This window comes from Gordionus sp. m RMFG-2023, chromosome 5 (genome assembly GCF_954871325.1).
Source record: "Gordionus sp. m RMFG-2023 chromosome 5, tfGorSpeb1-WG-v2, whole genome shotgun sequence".
Lineage (NCBI taxonomy): Eukaryota > Metazoa > Nematomorpha > Gordioida > Chordodea > Parachordodidae > Gordionus > Gordionus sp. m RMFG-2023.
The window spans coordinates 31,089,340-31,112,796 of NC_088779.1; the positions used below are offsets into that span (position 1 = coordinate 31,089,340).

A 23,457-nucleotide genomic window follows, 5' to 3' on the forward strand; every position below is an offset into this window, starting at 1 on the left:
ATGAGAAAAGAAAAGAAAAGAAAAGAAAAGAAAAGAAAAGAAAAGAAAAGATAAGATAAGATAAGAAAAGATAAGATAAGATAAGATAAGATAAGATAAGATAAGATAAGATAAGATAAGATAAGATAAGATAAGATAAGATAAGATAAGATAAGATAAGATAAGATAAGATAAGATAAGATAAGATAAGATAAGATAAGATAAGATAAGATAAGATAAGATAAGATAAGATAAGATAAGATAAGATAAGATAAGATAAGATAAGATAAGATAAGATAAGATAAGATAAGATAAGATAAGATAAGATAAGATAAGATAAGATAAGATAAGATAAGATGAGAAAAGAAAAGAAAACAAAAAAAAGAGAAATTGGTACTTCGTCACCAGGATCCGAAGATACTGGGTTAATGGGATTAACCTAAAGAAACGGGTAAATAAACAATATTTTTATCAGGGTGCAAAGGTACCATTTGTACAGCCAAGGCCCGAATTTTTTTTTCAAAAATTTTTTTCGGCCCCGGTTTTTTTTAAAAAGAATTTCAAACCCGGACCGGGTTTTAATAAAATATATATTTTTGATTTTTACGCTAATAATGGCGATTATAAATATATGGTTTTAAAATATAATATACCCCCAGGCCAGGGTAAATCTAAAAATATTAAAATACCGCCCGGTCCATATACCCGGGCCGGGTATACGATCCGGGCCGGTTACATTATTCGGTCCGGGTACACTATCCGGGCCGGGTCTGCAGGTCTTTGATTTTTATATATTAATTTTTTAATTTAAAAAATAAAATAGGAAACAACGAAATTTTTAAAAGTTGTAATTTATAGGATCACGATTGGCCATTGTTTATAAAATAAGATTTCGAATTTTTAGAATAAGGATTTTTGTAGGATGATTTTTTTATAGGAATCATATTTATAAAGTAATTATAAGGTTGGTAAATAATTTAATGAATGAAATAAATATATAAAAAGACGGACTTTCCTAGTGAGGAATGACTCTAATAGGAATATAATTAATTTGGCTGTAGTCAATTAATGATGGTCAAGAAATATATAAAGGATATATATATGGTTTTTAATATTTGTGGTGGAAATTTAAGACGCTATGATGTCCAGATAATTATATTTAAAAAAATATTGCAAAAATGTTGTTAGGTATTTAACATTAAAATTAATAATTTTGACAGAAATTTGGAAATATACAAATGTTTGTTAAGGGTCACTGTGCTAATATAAAAATTATGAAAGTTGGGTGACAATTTTTATTAATTGTAAAATAAACTTTAACCTTATTTTAATTTAATGTAAGCAAGTAAATTTTAGTAATCATAAAGAATAAATAAATTTAAAAGGCGAGTTGGATTCACAAAATATGTCAATTGGTAATTTGAAAGGTTGTGTAAAGGAAGAATGTTTTGAATTAAAGTTTAATGAATGGTTTGGACAAATATAATTATAATTTTGAGGAAGATTAAGCAAAAATTTTTAAAACATATATAATATATTATATTTTATGTTTGAACTGACCTATAATACCGTAAAAGGGTTCCACTATCCTATATATTATATGATATTCATTAGGGATCTTAATGAGTAAGCAAGATTCATTAAATATTCCTGTCTAAATAGGTCCGTATTATTATGAATTTTGTTGATATGGTCAACAATGTGTATCACATTAGACATTACAACATATGTCAATTAAAGAGATAGGGAGAGTTGTATTTTTTTAAAAATTCCGTAGTTAGAATTTGTTTATTTTTTATACTATGTAGAAAGTTTTTACTTTTTAAATTTTAATTACTTTGTTTATTGTATATATATTTTTTTATATTTATGTCGATAATTTTATTAATAATGTATCTAAAGAAATTGAGTATACATTACACATTTGTTATTTGTAAATTGAAAATGCAAATTGATGAAAAGTGTTTATATTCTGTTATATGCATCTTACTTTGAGAACCTTTATTTAAATTACTTTTTTTTGTATATCTTTTTATTTAATAATTTTGTCGATAATTTTATTATATTGTACATAAGGAAAATAAATGTGTATATGGTCCATTTGTTATAAACAGAATATATCACTAGAATATTTAAAAAAAACAAATTCTTTCTTAAATAAGAGCTCTGTAATTAACTTCACAAATTTTAATAGATTGAAGAAAAAGTGAGATTTAGTAGTGTTCTTAAATATCCATGTAAATAGAGTAATAAATTTGTCGTCAAATAATAGTTTATTCATTAATAAACACCAATCGATATACAGTATTGTGAGTGATGATTTAATGAAACATATTGACGATTTAATTAGAAACACATGCATACATAATTATAATCTTTACAAATGTACAACAAAAGAAATAATAAAAGAAATTTCAATAATGCTTTGTCTATATTTTAATTATTTTTGCAAATATTATCATTTTATGTGAATGGGTTTGAATTTAATCGTCTATATGTTTCATTAAATCATCACAACACTGTATAAGAAAGAAAGAAAGAAAGAAAGAAAGAAAGAAAGAAAGAAAGAAAGAAAGAAAGAAAGAAAGAAAGAAAGAAATAAAGAAAGAAAGAAAGAAAGAAAGAAAGAAATAAAGAAAGAAAGAAAGAAAGAAAGAAAGAAAGAAAGAAAGAAAGAAAGAAAGAAAGAAAGAAAGAAAGAAAGAAAGAAAGAAAGAAAGAAAGAAAGAAAAAAAAAGAAAGAAAGAAAGAAAGAAAGAAAGAAAGAAAGAAAGAAAGATAATAAAAAAATCAATCAATTATGATAAATAAAAATTTGAATTTTTATAAATATAAATCGTAACGATAAAATATAACGTTAATATAAACTAAAAATGAAATCTCGCCCGAAAACATAAAATATAATGCAAGAGGGGAATTCTTGCACTGAGAATTGTTGTGGTCTCGATATTTATTTTTTTACTAAGAACAAAATTGTAATTAATCATTCATTGGTTAAAATTTTAAAATAGGTATGCTATTACTATGCGTTACGCATTTTGTTCGCCCCATAGGGTAACTATTTTAAATTTAAAAAACTTAAAAAATAATAATATCCTATCCGCAAGATGGCATCTTTTATATTTTAAAATAAAATAATTATTTTTTCTATGCTTTTCTATTGGTCAATTTTTTTTAAAAAATATAATTAATTAACAAGAAATAAAAGTTTTATTTAATGCACAATATCATATTAAATATAATAATGTAGTTATTTCGGCACTGGCCAAAAACATGATTGTAAAATATATATTACGGGTATTTTTTTTGATATGGATATATTGACGAAATTTAGCCATATGTCTAGAAATAATGGGTAAGGGATAATGATACTCTGAAGCCATTTGTAAAAACGGTCACCTCAGTATTTTCTCTAGAAATATATTAGGCAAGACTGAAGATTTTGTTCACATATGCCTTAAAGGTTTTGGACAATCTCGAAAATTAGGTAATATTTCTTTTAGCGAAAATATTGAGTTAGCCGTTTTTAAAATATCGGCCTAAATGAAGTGATTTTGCCTAAGTCGAAAGGGGTACGGAAAAATCTGCAAAAAATAAATAATAGAAATTTATAAAATCGATAGATATTGTAATCTAAATTTTAAATAGTAATCGAATAAATATAACGGTAATTACAAAATATCACATTTGATTATAATCAAAATTCTCCTTTTATGTTGAGATTGTCAATTTTCTTGTAAGATCAAATTGGCCTTTATCTCAATGAGTGAGGGTTTATCTTTTTTTAGGCAATGACAATTCTTTATTCATGGAGATGAGGGACATCAATGTATGAAGGAATTTATTCTCCTTCTTAAGATATTAATTCTTTATAATTATTATATGTTATCAATGAATTTAGGGATATCTATAAATTGAATGATATTTGCATTTCATGTTCAAAAGTAATGAATGTACAAATATGAGATTTTGTTTTGGGGAAAATTTTAAGGAAGAAAAAACAAAAATTTTTTTGAAAGATGGCGCTAATATGTCATGGTTTTTTAAGAAATTGAAAATCGAAAGGTGATTAGTCTCCTCATTCAATAAAATTGAATAAAAAATTTATGAATACATTCTCACATCAAGTTTTTTATATATTTAATTTCAGTCGCAGGGGTGGTCTATTGGGTTTATGATGTATATTTGTAAACCGAAGGTCCCATGTTCAAATCCTGGTAAAGAACGTAAAAATTTTCAGGTTTTTTCGATACTGATGTGTAAAGATATATGATAGGATAAATTCCTGAACTGGCTAATGGCACCCCGGTCACCGACAGGCTTGGACAAAAGGGTGCTAGGATACTTATCCAATAAACCAAAAATAAAATGGCCAGCTGACCTCGTTGACCATTCAAGTATACTAGCGATTTCTGGCCAACTCTAGGATAACGGTGACCACGGGGGCCGTTTAAGCACAATGTCTACCAATCTACAATGGACTTGATAACGATACTCGGTGGGATATCTGTCGATATTGATACTTCGGTGTCAGATCAAGATACAATGGCCTCGATACAAATGGAATCGATAAGAAATTCCGGTGGGGGATATCAGAAATATAAATTAGAAGCATGAGTAATAATGTGGAGAGAGAGATATTGAAGGAGCTTTAACCAGAAAAAGGTGAAAGCTAAAAAGAAAAAAAAAATATTTAATTTCAATAGTTAAATTATGTTTACATTTACATTACAATTGTTTACCGATATTATCTTTCATAAGTCGCTACTTATTTGTGATGATTATAAGTGATTTGAAATATTTTATTTTATTAGAAAAAATATGAATTTAATAGATAAAAAAAATATACATCAACTATCAGAAATATCTAAATACCACAAGTTTTGTGTAATTTTATGTTTAAATTTAATTGGGGAAGTAATGTAAAAAACTCATAAGATATATATAATTCTCATATTTAGTCAATGTTCACATAAAATCAGCATTGAAAATGGAACTCTTAAAAATGGCATGAAAATTTTATTAAATTAGTATAATTATGCATTACAGATGCCCTAAAAAACGGTAAATATTTTAATCTTAAAAAGTCAAATAAAATAATATCTTATCCGCAATGTGGAGTCTTTTTCCTTTTTTTATAAAAAAAATTAATTAATATGAGTTGCCCCATGAATGTGATTTTCTAATTCCAGTCGCCTCCGTTCGGTTTATCATTCCCCGTCACATTGAACTTTAATTTTAATAAAAATATTGGTACCTGCATCATTCAAACCCAGAGATATTGGTTTAGTGATACACGTAGTCACTGACGCTACTCGCAGACAACAAATTTTCTTGTATTAAGGATATAATTGTGACGCTATCTAATATTTTAATAAAAGAGATAAAAACGTTCAACACTATACATTACTACCCATATGAAACTCCTATAAATAGTACTGATTAAAAAAATAAATTTTTTCATCACCAATTCAGAATTAACGGCTCATTTGATATAGATGATTCAATTATAAATATTTGACCAAAATTAAATTAGAAATATGATGAATTACGGTGCTCAAAATATCAATTGAAATTTTATTTGAATTATTAAAATCTTAAATTTTTGTATGGTTTGACCAATCCTGGTAAATGTATGCTTCGTCTTAACGTAATACATATTTTAAAACCTTTTATAAACACAATTATACGTTATAATATCCTAAAATATTTGATAGTTACCATTTCCGTGCCATATCCGCTTTTATGAATCCGCCACTCACCAGCTCGATTAAATCGCGCTATAAAGTAAATATCTATTAATAGGAAAAAAAATGAGTTATTACCAGTCCTATAAACCTTACCTAAAATACGCGTTTTCGTTACTTTTGAAAAAAAGGAACTCGTTATAGTTACCTTATGAAATAAGGAACGTTTTACTCGATATTCTTAAAAATTTAATTCACTGATCGTTACTTGAAAAATATTAAATATTGTATATAAATTTTCACTTTGTTTATTCATTTCCACATAGATAACTAAAATAAAATTGAAAAAAATTATATTTTATAGGAATAGTTCTTTTTTAAAATAATTTTTCATAACAATTGATTTTTATAACTTTGATCAGGTGAAAAAATTAAGCACATAGTACTCAATACAGCTTTCGCTTCAAACAAACGACTGGCACAGAGGATGTGGGAGTGGGGTGGGTATTTATATTTAAATAAATAAAAATTTTAATTTTAGGGAAATCTATTAAAAGTATAGAAAGAAGGATATCTTTATTTTCAAAAAATCGTATACGAATTTATAACAAAATAAATTTTTTTGTCTTTACAAGTTCCTGTTAAACTGCTAGATTTTTAAAAAACGATTAACCCCATTTTTAGCCATAAAAATTTACTCAAGCCTAAATGCTTTACTCATAGATAGCAGAAAAGTATCTCGAGACTTGTATATTATTATTTAGGCCAAAATCTTTTTAAAATTGGCTAACTATAGCCATTTAACAATAATAATCACAGAATCAGATCTTCATCAACATTTTTTTAAAATATCTTTATCAGAATTTAAAATCTAGTTTCATATTTTTTACTTTTATATGCTAATTTAGATTTGAGCTGCAGGACATCGAGGTTAAAATATTTGAATTCGGGAAAAATCAAATTTTACAATTTGTAGGCTTAGCTGATAACTATCAAAATAAAGCTTAAAAAAACTGGTCAAGATATAAAATAAAAAAAAAAAACTTACTGAAAATCAATAAATCGAAAGAACCCGAAAATGAGGGAATTTACCAAAAAATAAGATCCTACAAACAATATAAGACTTACAATGATCAATATATAACTTTCTTAAACACAAAATTATCAGAACAGCAGTAATCGTACAAATTGCATTTATTTTTTTCTTATCATAAAATTAATAAATTTTCAAAATTTAATAACAAAAATTGATCATCAAAGAATGCTCTTTTATAAATTTACGCATAAAATTAATAATCAAAAAATGATTTTATAAATTTTAGTATAAAAAAATTAATGATCATTAAAAATCATTTATAAAAAAAACGAAAAAAAAAATGATAACTAAAAAAAATCAAAGTTAAAATGATTGAAATTTCAACTAAAAAAAATTGAAAATCACAACAATAACCACTTCCTTATTTGAGTAAAAATGTTTCATACAGGGGACAGAGCAGAGTTAAATATTATCACTCGAAGAATTTTACTTTCTTTTCATCTGAAGAAAACTATTGACATATATTATTTTAAAAATAATATGTCCTTTTCTTTTATTTTAAAGAATATAAATTAACATACCTTGATCGATTCAATATCAATTACAATAGCTTCACTGGAGAAGTGGAGGGGGGTCACCAAAATTTGAAAATTTACAAAAAAACAACGAACGAACTGATTACAAATTTCTTTGTTATTATACACTTCGCTATTTGCATACAACATTTTTTTAAACACACAATCAAAATTAATTCATCTTCATTTGACTATTAAATAATTGATTTTATATTCTTTTTTTAAAGTGGTTATCTAAATTTCCTCGCTATTTGTAACAGTAACGAGTAACGTTTTGAGTTATCGTTACTCAAAAAAAACAGAAACTAGTTGCTCGTTACCTTCTGAAACAAGTTACGAATGACGTTCTATTTGCTCAAAAAGGTAAGCCGTGTAGCGAGTGAAGTTACCTTACAGCATTCGGTTATTAAAGTCACTAATTTTTTTTTTTTAAAATGCATGAATTGTTAACTTTATATGAAAGATCATTCAATTGTAAACATGGTACAGTATAAATAAAATAATATGTAATTAATTTATATGCATTTAAGATACTTCCTATAGCGATGATTCTCTCTTATATTTTAATGAAATAAATAAAGTTATTAAACATCTCAGTATGTTTAAATTCCTTAGGTTTTCCGAAAAAGACCAGGATTTATCCCTAATGATTATTAATGGTCTAAAAGATTATATATTCTTAAATGATGACTTACAAAGGTGTATATATCATTTTTATTATCACATTTGATATGAATTTATTAGTAAAAAGAAAAAGATAATATATCTTGCAGTATCTTTGATGAATTTATACATTCAAATTAATTGGTGGAAAATAAATTTAAAGGATGATTTAGATGGCTATATTATATCTACTAATGTTTTATATTTAAATCACATATTTTCTAATGGCATTTCATAGATAGATAATGATAATTATTTTTCTGAAAAATTAAATGATGGATCCAAAGTCATAAACACATTATATAAAAATTTAGTGCTACTATACATCTCAAAATTAGTATTTACAGACTTTCAGAATGAATTTTTGTCTATCCCAGTAATGATATCCATATTTAATTAACATATTTTTTTTTTCATTATAGGATTAATAACTAATATTACATATACTTTTATTTGTTAATTATTGATTAAGCTTAATTATATATAAAAATGTTTATAAATTTAAATCAGGGTCAATAAATAAAACATTTTGGGATTGGAACTTAGGGAAAGTTATGGAACAAGTTTGGAACAGGATTACTATATCCACTACAGTTGAAGAATGTTCTATAAATTAATGAAAAACAAATATAATTTTGCTTATTCAGAAAATATGCTTTCTTTCTTTAATTCTAGTTAACTTCACATAACAATTTTATTAACCATTTTTTTAGTATTAAATAATTTTTTTTAAAAATCAAATTTAAAATATTTTAAAGTTAAATTAATATTATATAATCAAAGTTATGAGTTTTGATGGGATAATTATAATTTGTATGTGTATATATGGCATATACATATAAATGATGATCTTTAGAGAATGCCTAATAAATATTTTGATGATAATTGATCGATAATAAAATTTATATATTTCATATAGGAATAAAATTAAATATTTCCGTCAGGAAAGTTTTTCAAAATGTGGAATGGAATGGATAATATTTTTTTTTAGCCTGAATGAAACAAGAATGCAAAAATTTCTTTGTTCCAGATCTCTGATTTGAATACTTATCATAGGCAAGATCTTTTAACTGACATTTTTTTTTAAATAGGTTTTATAAGAGAAATTATATATTTGTAATTTTATCACGATTAACCATCTTTAAAGACAAGAGAGAGTCATTGGACCTCTTTTTGTAAGTCTTTTCAAAGGAAATTGAATCTTCAGCTATTAGTCTGATAAGTGTGCCAAATTTTTTTTCATTGAGATCTATCTAATATAGCCTAAATATAAGAATTTTAAAATTAGGTCTCCAAATTTTTCATAACACAAATGTAAAAAATATGTGATTTTAATTAGCCAAAGATGCTACAAAACCTCCTTTTTTTATCTAAAAATAACAAAAATGCATATTGTTGATAGTTAGAAAATTTAAAAGCAATTCATTAGATGAACATCAGTGCCATCCATTTCTTATAGCTAAATAGAATCTTCTAATCATATTATCAGTATAACCATTGTAAATGTATAAAGAAATCTGTCTGGAATCAGCTTGATCCTGAAAATTGGAACTTGAGAATTACTACATATATAAAGGACATTTAAAATTTGAAAATTTACAAAGAAAAATAAAAATAGTAAGCAATTTGCAAGAAATTTACAAATATTGCTCATATTAATATTAAATTTCTTTGTTTAGCCTGACTCAAGACCTACAGGCCCGCCTGGATTACACAGGCCAGGCAAATGGTACTTCTGCAGGTCTCTGAGCCTGACCTGGCCAACAATCGAAATTTTAAAATCTAAGTACGACTTTGAACCAGATGGCAGGTCAATTTAGAGCTGTAGTGGAAATTTCGCATTAATAACCTTTGAAGTTATATATCTTTGAAACCATTTAGTAACATTGATTCCAAATAGTTATTATGGGCCCAAATAATTTGCAAAATTGAAAGTTTAATTAATTTACCCATTTTTATATCTTCATATAAAAAAAGAAGCCCGAATTAAATGTCTTCGAAGGTAAAAAAAAAACTAAAGAATACTAGAAATAGAGGGACGACAGATCGTTCCCATCCTCAGTATTCTAAGTAAGATTTAGTGTTGCTAAGCGACTCGTGGGGCGGTTTTTTAAAAAAAAAGAATTCAATTCTTTAGCCAGAAAAAATGGACTCCTAGATCTTTGTGCCGTCTATGAGAAAAATCTTCAGGCCTGCGTAATATTTTTTTTTGCTGGATTAGAATATCGAATTCGCCGTTTTAATTTAAAAGAAAATCTGCTCATATCTAGCCATTTAACACCGCTAGTATAATCGATAAAGATACATCGAATTCTTTTTTTTTCTCGAAAATGTATTTTTGTATAATCTCAAAACTGACATTTGAAACAGTAACTAATCATGTTTTTTATACCGATTGTTGTCTCTTCGATTGGACTTACGTCAACTGGAATGGGAGGAAAAATCAGAGTTAATGCATCAGAATCTATTTGAATGTTTAAAACTCATCTTTTGTTTACAAGATTTGCTAAACAACGAATTTTTTGTATTAAAATGATGGTGCGCCTTTTTTTTCTAATTAATAAGATTGACGTAATCATGCCCTGGTCAATATATCGTACACAGTGGCGCACTACCTCTTTGATTAGTTTCGGGAAATTTAAACCAGATCCACTTGGGATCGAATCCAGATCGAAACTCGTAGTGGAATCTCCCCAATCACCGACCGGCTGAGCTAGGAGACGCTATTCGAGAACAACGATCTCATCTTGTGCAACTCTTGAGTATACTTGAGAAAACGAAAATGGCCTAAACACACGGGTGGGATCTGGCAGACTCCACTTTCAAATTGTTACGTTCTTTTATATGCGTAGCTAATAAAATAAAGCCGGACCTAAAATTAACGAAATTTTTGGATATTCTAACATTAATTTTATGAAAACTGCTCAAGATCTGAGATAATAATAGAAGAAGAAGAAAAAACAGTTCCAATTAGTATAATTAGTATAAACTTTAACACACCTAAGGATTTTATAGATATCACTAGAATACTGATAAGCTTGAGTTCATATTTTTTTTGCTTAAATTATCGGAGTGTAATAAAAGTATTTCATCTGAAAATGGTAAATATAAATTATAATGTTTTAAAAAAATAAATAATTACTTTTTTTTGGTTTCTCATGAACAATTAGTTTACTGATGATATTTATAACAGGGCTTTCGATTTTGGCAGCTAAGATTTTTGTTACTGTACCAGAGTTCTCTCGTAGATGAAAGAAGCCAAGATCTCAAACCTGGATTCGAAGGCATCTTGGAAGAAATTAGTCTTCAAAATGGCTGGGATTCGCTCAGCGCCGATAACGCAATTAGGTCGCCGCTCGGTGGGGATAATTTTGAAAGCGAAAGCGATTTGAATGTCGATCACGGAAATGGTGACCGTAACATTGATTGTTTAGCGCTCTTCTTGATAGAAGCTCATTGTATGAGTTGCTTGATCGGAGATATCAATCTTTCCCAAAACATCATTAATAGGCTAAGATCGTTGACCAAGCATTTATTTGACCCTATCTTGACGGGTAAGTATGTCAAAAATGTATAAAAATAAAGAAAAGAGTGTTGGAGGGGGGGGGGGGGGTAAAGTAAAAACAAAACGTCAATCATAAGTTATTATGCTATTGCCCAATAGAAATGCTTTTTTTTATTCGCTTTAGGCGCGTTGGGTAAAAGGACAAAGTTTCAAAAGCACGACATTGCCCAATTGTTATTGCGCGTCGAAAGAAAGGGTACCTTTGACTCGCGCAAATATTTCGACTCCGATACGGAAGATACCAATAACAAAATGTTACCTAAAGTACGTAAATAGGATGGTGGTAACCCTGATTATAAGTTATATCGAGTCATTGGCGGAAAAAATGAAGCTCCGCTTGTAGGTCGCGTGAGCAAGTTTTTATTTTATTTTCCCTCGAGGATTGAAAGGGAATGTGATGCGCGTACACGAAGCATTCGAAAATTTGAATGATTTATATAAATAATGATATTTCGATTTTTTTTTTCTCCAGGATATTTTTCTCGACGATGATACGTTACTAGATAAGATAGCCTATTCAGCAACCGGCGCTCATCCGGAACCCAACCCTAACCTGGATCAGAGTCCCGAGAATGCGGGGAACGATTTGATCGATTCGAGTATCCTAGTCATAACTAATATGGAAAGATTAATTTTACTCGCCACCGTCAGGCACATAAATTTGCTTTACCCCAACGACCCTTTACTGTTTGAACAAATTCAACCCTATTTGGATGTAAAAAAATATTATTATTGTCAAAGTTAGGTTGAATTTATTTGGGAACTTAGAACCGTTGTCAAATAAAGAAAGGTTAATTAGACTGAATGTGTCCATAGAACATAATGTTTCGGCCAACAAATGTAGTGGTTGAGAGAATTTAGAGAATAAAATAAATAGTGTAAATAAATTAACTACTAATACTTTATTAATTAATATAAATACTAATTACATAATCATAACTAAAATAAGAAATTAAAATAATAAAAAAAAATTGAAATTAAAAGATTAAAAATTTAAGTTCGTAAAATCATGATCCTTCTTTTTAAGTAAAATATTCCCGATTTTATATACTTTCTTTGCCTATTCATTTACATCGTTTTTATTCAAAAAATCTAATAATTCGTTACGTTTTTCTGTAACAATCGATTTGAATATAACTTCTTTTTCCTCTATTTTATTTCAAAGTAACTTACATATTACAACAATTATTACAAAGATGACCTTCAGCCGAAATAAGTTATCACATTTAGCCCCAGGATTTGTGACACTCTTACCCCGGTCTAGAAACTATAGCCCGACCCTTCTTTAGGTCCGGTCAAATTCTAATTCTAATATATCTTTGTTATATTTTTTCCTTCCTTGCGATTACTGATCTTATCTTTCCTTCTCCTTTATTTAGTTTTTAAAATTTAAAGTCAAAATTTTACAAGTTAGGCTAGAGCCAAGTCGGCCCCGGTCAGAAATCATTCATGTCGGAGTTCGGTCTTGAATACGGGTCCGAGCTCTGACTTGAAAGAAATATTTTAAAAGCAAGACTAATGATAAGAGTTTCTCCGGGATTACTAAGCTGTTAGTGATTTTAAAATTTATTTAACTTGATATGTATTAGATATACATTTCACTTATATTTTTCACTTAGGGCTACGTCAGGTTTGGGCCTGAAAAAAAAGTATAATTCGGCGGGCATGGGCGGGTTAGAATTTGAATTTGTAGGACTCGAAATTTATTGGCGGATAATCTTTCTATCCACACGTTAAATATAATACGCGTCGTTCAAAATCGTAGTCGGTATTTTACTACAAGAGCGTTTTAAGGTGCGATACCGCTGCGAAGATCAAATCCAAAAATCAATTATAGATACTTTCCCTGATTGCTATACTTGGTCAATAACGCTGGCCACTCTAGCCTCTTTCATTTATTTTATTATTTTTTTCGACGAACTACTTCGTCAAACTAGAATATATTAATATAAAAAATTTTTAAAAAAAGCTAATACTTGCCCCAACCCTTCAGTCTAAATCCCGTATAACATGGAGCATCAAATTTTCTACACTTTACCAACGGTGCCTGTGCGAAGTGGAAAACAAACGCAAGATCGAGAGAGCCTTGACTCAAGCGCAAGAATTAGTCGACAACTTAAACGCTCTCAGCTCAAAATACGAAGAAGGTGACGGAAAAATTGATAAACATCCTATAATACCGAACGAAAATAGGATGAACATGTTTTACGCCTCAGGACCTCCGCCATCTTACTACAAATTGCAGGTACTTGGGTGCGGAGATATAGTTGAATTGTTTTTAGTTTAAATCATGACCCTCTGAAATACGGGCCCTTGAAATTTTTACGTATAGTTGATTGAGTAAACCCCTAGAAAAAATTTATTTATTTCGATTAGAGTTTTGTTAAACGGGTCGGTTTGGACCGGTTTTTAAATACGGTTTAACCCGATATATTAGCCGGGAAAAATATCGCCTGAACCTTGCGATTTCGCTAATAGTTGTCCCAAACCTTTGTATACCATCTGTGGCCAAAATCATCAGGGCTCTCGTAATATTGTTCTGGTTATAGTATTGAATTAGCCGTTTTTATATCGAATAACTTCGGCGAGTAAAAAGTACGTAAAATATTTATTTCACCGAAAATGACGGTTATTTAAATAATTGTTGATATATATTTTTTTTTAATTTGATGAATTTTAATTTGGATAGATGAATATAGAAAAAAAAGGGTTAGTCAGTGGTGTTAAGAATTTTATATATTCGTATATGTCAGCGTCGTGTTTACAAATTTGAAACCTTGAGATGTCATTTTTGTTGAAGTTAAAAACCGGATTTTATAACCGAAAATATATTCTATCACCTTTCGAATACCTATCTTATGAATTGTAGACAATTTAGCCGTTAACCTTTTGAGTCATCTAAAATTTGTATGGAAAAATATATACGGAAAAATTTTAATTATAAATTATAATTAAGTTTTTTAAAAGTTCGTGGAAAAATTTGTTTGAAATTCGTAGGGTAGGTGATTCTAAACAACGATGGAATTCATTTCCGGTAAAATCAGGTGATTTTTAAATTTAAAAAAAAAGGCTCTCAAAAAATGATCTTAAAGTTGAAAAAATAACACATTGCCGGGAAAAAAGGTATTAACGCTAACATATATATAAAGCTTGAAGATTTTCCATATCAAAAATTATTTTTTTTTGTTCGATAAGAAATTTTTAGCTCGTATACTCCTAAAATTGGGCTGCGTTAGTTCAGCCCTAGATATCTTCGAGTCGTTGAATATGACAGCAGACAAGATCTCTTGCTACATGGCTCTGGGGAGAATGGACACGGTAAAATTGGAAAGAAACAAAAAAATTTTCTATTCTTTATTAAGTTTCCCTCCAATTTTCATTAGCTCATAGTCAAAGACTTGTTAGAAGCTAAAAGTTTATCCGGCCCGGATTCGAACAAATTTTCAAACCCGGCCCGGCCGGGTATTTTAATTTAAAGCCTATCACACGCTCCATTTTACAATTTTTTGTAACGGATTAATAGATGTAAATTGTAAAATTAATTTCGAATTAAATTTGGTTCAACTCGGATTTTTTTGATTTATTCGAAATTTTTAAGCCTGGAAAACGTATTTTAAAAATCATTTCTATTTTAAGGACGGAAGGGGGGTGGCGCTGTGGGTCTCAGATTTTCGTCAAATTTGGTAAAACTTAAGGTCAATGTCACATGATAATACCTAGACTGACGATGCATTCATTAGCAGTATACGTCAATGATAAACAGCTGGGAACGCCATTTTTGTTACCCATATCATTGTTAAAAATTTTAAAACGAAAGGGCCACTTTGTTCCTACGTCTGACGCATTCTTTGTTAAAAAATCGCATGATCATCGAGATCATAAGGAAAGCGAGTTATCGATTTAATGGTAGTTTTTAAAATGAGAATAATTACTATATGGGTGACCAAAATGGCGGGTCCAGCTGATTTGCATTCAACGACCCCTTTCAAATGCATTATTATGAATGCATTATCAGGTCTAGATATTGTTATATCTCATTGCTGAAGGTAGACTAAGATTTTATTGTCATTTTCCAAAGTAAAAAAATAGGATTTTTATTTACAAACTTAAATTTTTTTGTAGGCCGAAAAAACTATCCTAGATTCCTTGAGGATCCTGGAAGGAAATGCCGATGCGTCGAACATCGAAAAGGGCAATTTGTACAAGCTTATGGGGGATATCAAGAGCGATCCCGCCTATTACGAGAAAGCGTGGGACGTTTCCCGGAATAAATGTTACCAAGCTCAAAACGCCATGGGCTTTTATTACCTGAAGAAGCAAAAAAATGTGCTATTTTTTAAAGAACACTTTTTTTTCTTGTTTTCCGTTTGGATATTAAAAGGAAAGGGGTTTTTTGAAGAGAGCGAAACATAAAAATAAGTATCGCTTATTAAGATACCGATCGGTTATGACGATTTATTTATAAGTCGACCCAAATGGTATATCAAGTACAGGTCCGCCAAACCCGACCCAACTCTCGAAACCCACCGGGAAAATGTACGAGTCTCCGGTATCAAAGGCGAAATAGAGTGACATGAGTTAATAGAAATTTTTTTTTATAATTCGAAAGATTAATAAATTAGGTGCAGAAAAATCATTCCTTTACAAAAATTATGATAATCATTTTCTCAAATTATTGACCGTTTTTTGAAACTTTTATTCGCTAATAAAGTTGCTCAAAGCACTTTCCCATTTCAAAATTTCCTTGCAACATTTCCCCTCTCAATCCGACATTCTTTTCACGGCTGGGTGTCTATCCATGATGATTCCATCTACCGACAAAATCCTCCCTGTTAAAAATGGCTGCTCCGAAGATGTGAAAGAAACTATTACTAATGACTTAGCGGATCTAGATAGAGGCGATTTTGGTATGAGCGTCGATAAGGAAAATGGTGGTGAAGGCGATGATAATAAAAATATGGAAGAAGACGCGAATAGCGACAAGGTATCGAAAGATGTGACAGGTGACGCTGATAATCGAGCATTCGCCGAAAATTGTTTTAAAAGGAGTCTCATGTTAGAGCCCGACAATTTTAAAGCGTGGAACAATTTGGCCTCACTACAAATAAAATCCGAGAATTTTGTCGGCGCATGCGCTACCCTAAAAGTAACAAATAACAGATGAATGACAGTTTATATAAATTATTGTTATTTTAAATATTCTTGATTGATGTATTGATAATGACTTGACATTCTCCTCATATTTTGTAAAATTTTTAATCCAAATGTACTTGAATTCGTATTTGCTTTTACCCTACCTTTCTTTAATATATATTTTCAACAAGCTCACATTTATTTTTGGTGTGCGTGTGTTAATATATATAGGAATCCTTGAAATACAATTATCACGGTTCTTGGCAAATATGGGAGAACTTACTCTACGTGGCCACCAGGCGTTTAGATTGCGAAGAAATGATATGGTGTCTGAATAGCCTGCTAGATATTTTATGGGGTCACGAGGGTGTAGCTGATAATGACGGTGGTGTGAAAGAGTTCGTATTTGACGTCAACAAGGCTTCTGACAATGGTAAAATTGAATTGAATTAATATGTGGTAGTGGGGGGGGTTAGTATTAAATTAAGAGTATTTGAATTCTTTGCATAGTGATGAGCGATAATAGAGCTTATAATGTTGGATCTTATCAATGAAATCACAATATATTTTTTTTAAATAAAAGGAACTTCAATTTTACGATTTTCAAATATTTTTCCCCTCAAAAACTTTGAAAATTTTTTTTTTGTTTGAATAAAAAAAATGTTAATTTTATTTTTTGCCGTAGTGACAAGACACGGGTTATCAAATAAGAATTTTAAGGAATTGTATATAAAATAATTTGCTAGTGTCGCTAAACTATCTATCTTTAGTCAACTATAAAACAGCGTGACCCATATCTTTATCCAGAAATATTCTAATCAATCTTCAAGTTGAGACTCAGCTTAGAAGCTAAATTCTATTTTTTTTAGGGTCTACGAGCTTTACTAAAGCACAATAGAGATGGTCAAAGTTAGGTAATTTGACAATACTAATAATTTGAATTAACTTTTTCATTCTTTCTTTCTTTCTCAATACTAATAATTTGAATTAACTTTTAATTTTATATAACACTAAAAAATTTTTATTATTAATTTAAATATAATTATCCCAAAGAATAGCGAATTACAAAAAAATTAAATAAATTTTTATTTTTTAACACCAAATAAAACAAAACTTTAATAATTAAATAATTACATTTTTAATATTACTATTTATGTTAATTTTGACCAATTAAAATTTGCATACTAAAAAAAATCCCTCAATTATCATTATAATCAATTTACATTTTTACAAGTATAACTTTAATTACGACGTAATCAATTTACATTTTTTTACATAATTTTAAACGACAAATTATGATCATGACATCGATTCAAAAGGTAGATAGTTAATAAAAGAATATTAATCTAAAATATCTAACCGATTATCGGGTCGGTTTTATAATAATATCGGATCGGTTAAAAACTTTAGATCGGCACCGCTTTAAATTGAACTAACGGAATTGTCTGATACGGCCCAACTCGGACTTAGGTCAGTTGGAGCTGGATAAACATTTTCATTCGGACTCGGTCCTCAGTTAAAATTCTAATTTTTTTTACTTCTATAGATATATTTCACACAAATAACACCAGTTTTTAAAATATTGTTCTCTTGGCACTTAAAAATGATTTTTTTTTTCTCGGCCCAATATTCTCAAATTCTCCTTCCACCTCCCGATCTGATTCTAAACTAAAATAATACTTTTTTTTGAAAAAATAAGTCGGGATCAGGCCTTATCTTGAAAAATAGTTCAGGCACAAAAATCTGATTATCTACTCTATATATTTATGCTTACTGTTAGTCCTGGGAGATCTTATGCGCAGATAATTTCAACCTAATTCATTTAAAGAGTATAAATATATCCCATTCTTGAAAAATTTAGAATTTTCAGACCTAAATATCCTTGCAATTATTTTTATTATAAGATGGTTCGTCAACATCTTACAACAGATTCAAAGATCAAAGTTCCTCAAATTTAACCGTCTTCTCGAGATTATTTCCTCCAACTTTACTTATTCTAGTCAAGGAATTAGCTATGTCAACCTATAGCAATAAAGAGCGTAACTCCCCTGATGATGGTGGTTCCTCCTTAATTAAACCTGCATGTATTGCTCAATCCCAATCTATGAAACGCAGATTAAAGACTCTGTTCGAAAGGGTAACCAATAAGGTTTGTCTTTGTCGAAAGGGTAACCAATAAGATTTTTCATAGTTGTGAATGACATAATATTAACACAAAAGTGAATTCAGTTACTAAAAGTGGGTTATGCATAGCACAGACCTACATAGGCCGAAATTTTTATATTCATATTCGGCCCATGCCCATGAGCTTGCAATCTAAAAAAAATACATATATTTGGCCCAGCCAGCCAATTGTAATTGAAACCTGTCCCATAGTTCATTTTCTTTTTTGGCCCATAACAGGTCTTTGAGTCATTAGAGGGCTATCTAATAATTATTTATTATGGAAATATTTTAGCACTTCACTTCCAGAGGGTAAGAATTCTATGAAACTTTAAAAATGTGCATCATAATTTAACTCGCAAATTTTTCTTTATTAATCCTTATTTTGAAATGACAGATTTCTGACAACCCCAAAATATGGTATTTATACGGACTTTTGATGCTCACCTTCAATAAATTTGGGAACGATGGATATGAAGCACAAACCGAGGACCTGTCAGAAAAATATCAAGTTTCTCTCATCCTTTTTTTTTCTAACATAATTTGTTTTGCGCGTATATTAATTATTAAACAATACTGGGGATTTTTTCATGTGCCGTCACGCTTGATCATATGATTTAAAATTTTGATATAAACACACGCTTAGATTAATATTTTAGGCTTGCTCGAAAATTCCCTTCTCCTCCGCTAAGCTACCTATGTTTTCCCCTTTAAAAATTTAGATTTATTAAAATATTATGATCTTTTTCAAATCTCTTTTTTTTAAACACCTTTTAGGCTGCCAAATATTTCATAAAAGCTTACAGAAATCAAATCGCTAAAAACCCAAGATGGTTCGAGAACAAAGATTTAATCAACGAAACCTTTAATTACCTCGACGAATTGATACAGAGTAAGCCGTATTTATAATCTTGTACTTTTTACCCCTAGGTCCAAAATAGGTTTATAGCTACAAAAAAAGTAAAAGTAAGATAACTTTTGGACTTATAAACTCTTAACATATAATTATCACTAAAATATGAAAATAATTAGAAATTATTAATAGCTTCTTTAGACATTTACAATAATGTGACCCAAAATGGTTCTCAAAAAGGAGATATCAAATCTACCGAGATATTCGACATATTGACTTCCGCCAAATTTCTAACTAACAACACAATTCAACGAATTAAAGTTACAATTGTTATGAGATTTGTTTTGATAGTATTATGTATTGTTGTTTTATAGAGTAAAAAAATAATATAATTAAACTACATTATTTACCACAATAAAATAATGGCTGATTTTAATTTATATTTTTAATTTGCAAAAATAAATTGAAATGGTCATTTAATTCTTCCATGATCGTCCAATCAGTCTTTGTGTGAGTTTAGTTGCAAGATATTTTTTTGGATGGGTTAGGCTACACCCTAATATCAGATTTTGAATCGCTATTTTAAAATAAATTACAGGGAATTAATAGGGCACCAATATAGAAGGCGGCTATGGATAAGATTGTATGAAAAAAAGAATTTGTTGGATGATTATATTTATCAATTAAATATTTTATTATAATACAGAGGACGGATAATTTTGGATTCACAGATGCTCAAACACTACAAAATATGTGCAATCTAGAGAAGGAATTGCTGAATATAAATGATATAATCGATAAAAATACAAAAAATAAATGATATTAATATAATAAAATAAAAAAATTTTTTTTTACTGTGCTTTCTACTACTTTATTTTTGATATTATCAAATAATGCAATTTTCACTAGCAAACTTCTATATAATTAATTAAAGGGTTTTTAATTTATTATTTTTGCTTATTCTCGCATGTATGACTATTTTGTCATTTATTAAGGCAGTAATATTACATTATTCCTAATGCATTAAGATACATCACCCTTTTTAGATTAAAAAAATAGATATTGATAGCTTTTCTTACTCTGTTTTCACAAAATAAATGTACATCAATTTAATCCATTCATAGTTTGGAGTAATATACTAAACAACTTGATCAAGTTTGTATGTAACTTTAAAAGGTTGGTTCCTCGTTAATGAAATCAGGTTGATAACTGGTCAATTTTTTTTCTAACTAAATGAAATTTGATCATAGGTGCTTTGTTTCTGCATGTTGGCTTTCATAGTGAGTTAGTTACCACCGATGAGGAAAGTGGGGGATCATCTATTCTCATGAGGATTTGATAATGGTTGACTATATATATTTTTTATTAAGTGTCATTGTATTTGTGTTTATAATATGAATAAAGATAATGGATGTGATTGTATGAGTCGGTTACAACTTATAATAGTATTAAACGTATATATTAAATATATAAAGCCCTCAATATATACCTGTATAAAAATTATAATTTTTTAACAGTACTGAAAATTAATAGCATTCTAAATGTAGATTTACATCTATAATTTTTTTAAAATACTAAATTGTTATTTGTCTGTTATGATAAAAAAATATACGAAAGAATAATGTTCCAAAAAATTTATTTTTTTATCTTGCTTTTGTAGCTAAACTCATTTGATTCTATTTTTCTGTAAGAATAATGTTTCCAAATATTTGTGTCATCTCTTTTTACTTAATTTTATTTAGACTTCTTTATAATTTTTATAGTAACGTCTAAGATTTCCACTTTTCAGATATAATCCTATTTCTGATTTATTATTTTGAATCTTTTAAATTGTGTACGTACTTATTGTTCTTATTGTTCTTATTTTATAAATTTATGATTTTATTTTAACCATTAAATACATTTTCGAGTTTTTCAAACATATTTACCTTTTATTATTATCTTTTTTTTAAAACATGTTTATATTTTCTTAATTATTAAATCGATCTTTAATTTTGGAATTTATTTCACATGAATTTCTGTAAATAAGAATAATATTTAAGCTGTTATTTATTTTTGTTTTATTAATTTTTGTCCAAGTTTTATTTATTAAAAAATTTTGCATTTCTCGTCGCTAGTAAGAAATTAACTAATTTTATTTTAACAAATTATAAATTAGAGTATATTTTTATATATATAATAGAAATGCGTTTTAAAAATATTAATAAAGTTACATTATAAATATATATTTATTAGGCTTACAAATATAATCATTGTTTATAATCCATTTGCATTTTCTAGTCAATGTTTATAATAAGCAATATAATCACGCTTTCATTCATAAATCTTACATGTGCGAATGCTAAATGTTCAAATTATGCAGCTATAAAAATATTTTCTTTAAATATAAGCCTCTTAATGTCAATTGTTCAACTAGTGTTAAATCATCTTTCTTAGAATCATACAAAAAGTTTGAAAAATTACCTAAAGAAAAACCTGTCGCTTTAGAAAAAAAGAAAGATGAATTGAAGTTTGAAGATCTTTTAAGAAATTCAAAATTTATGCAATTGGGTGATCCAGAGGGAAAAATTGTAGTTGGGGAAGTATTTCATGTTGTAAATGATGATATTTACATAGATTTTGGGTTTAAATTTCACTGTGTATGTCAAAGGCCTAGAAGGGATCCTGAGTATGTGAATTATATAATCTAATTTTACTAATTATTGTTTTTAGATATTATACTAAAGGAACTAAAGTTCGGTTAAGAATTAATGATTTAGAATTAAGTTCACGTTTTTTGGGCTCTTCTAAAGATACTACTCTTCTTGAAGCTGACTGCACTTTACTAGGATTGTTATATCCACCTTATAAAAAATCAGAAAATATGATTATACAGCAAAATTCTGAATAGATTATATATGTATTTGATTTATAAAAAATTTATACATGACATTTGTTCAATTATGAGTTTTATGTATATAATCACTCAAAGTTTGTTATTATATTGTTTACTTTTTTAAAATATATATATAAGAGGCATAATCAGGTGGTTGCTAGATCTCCTGCATGTCGGAAGCTACTTTAAAATAAATGAAATATACTTGATCAAACTTCCATAAAATCTATTGCAATTACACATTTTTATTCAATATTTTTTTTTAAAAAAATATATATATATAATAAACAAAAAAAGTATAATTTGTCTTGTATTATTTTCCTTTTTGATTTACCAATAGAAATAGGGAGCATAATTGTTTTTTAGACCAGTAAGCTTGGTTTTACTAGGTTTTAAAATTTATTATTGTCACCAAATTCAAAAAAAATAATCAATGATTAATAAAAAAAATTTTTTTAAATCAGCACAATACACAACTGTCTGGCAAAAATGGCTGGAAGGCATGAAAGGAGAGGGGGGGGGGGTGGAAGCACAAATAGTTTATTTTTACGAACTTGAGCAAAGTTATAAAAAGGCTTCACCAATATATTAAATATTATTTCATCTTCGATACACTTGAATAGTATAAACAGCCAATTCCTATTCTTATCAATTCTTTAAAAAAAAGCTCCTACTTTAGAATATTCTGAAAAAATTTATCTAAATAATTCATGATACAAACTGACCTTTCAAAATAATCTAGGCAATTACTCATTTTTTGCCTTGTATCAGTCACTCTTTTACTTTTGCTCAACTACCATAACATCCTGTCTAAATAACATGAGTAGAGGGCGAATACTTTGATATTTTAGACTAACCTTAGGAAAATTTGTAAAGAAAGACAAAAATAAAGTAGCAAAAGAGCCTTAAATATTGCAATTAAATTTTT

General features: G+C 28.3%; 1 protein-coding gene across 3 annotated transcripts; it reads left to right on the forward strand.

The window, feature by feature from the left end:
- The first annotated feature begins 7,717 nt into the window (after nt 1-7,717).
- LOC135929359 (tetratricopeptide repeat protein 27-like) lies at nt 7,718-20,508 on the forward strand. 3 transcript variants are annotated; one of them, XM_065465901.1, is made up of 16 exons: nt 7,861-7,976; nt 8,022-8,136; nt 8,179-8,316; nt 11,134-11,494; nt 11,630-11,769; nt 11,978-12,220; nt 13,475-13,750; nt 14,701-14,823; nt 15,628-15,831; nt 16,217-16,651; nt 16,870-17,071; nt 18,543-18,787; nt 19,199-19,312; nt 19,579-19,693; nt 19,847-19,974; nt 20,361-20,508. In XM_065465901.1, exons 1-16 carry the CDS (start codon nt 7,876-7,878, stop codon nt 20,472-20,474), a joined length of 3,054 nt encoding a protein of 1,017 aa, XP_065321973.1. In that variant the 5' UTR covers nt 7,861-7,875; the 3' UTR covers nt 20,475-20,508. The 3 variants fall into 3 exon arrangements, with proteins under 3 accessions (XP_065321975.1, XP_065321973.1, XP_065321974.1); XM_065465902.1 differs by having other exon boundaries at nt 18,543-18,775; XM_065465903.1 differs by lacking the exons at nt 7,861-7,976; nt 8,022-8,136; nt 8,179-8,316 and adding an exon at nt 7,718-7,760.
- The last annotated feature ends 2,949 nt before the right edge of the window (nt 20,509-23,457 follow it).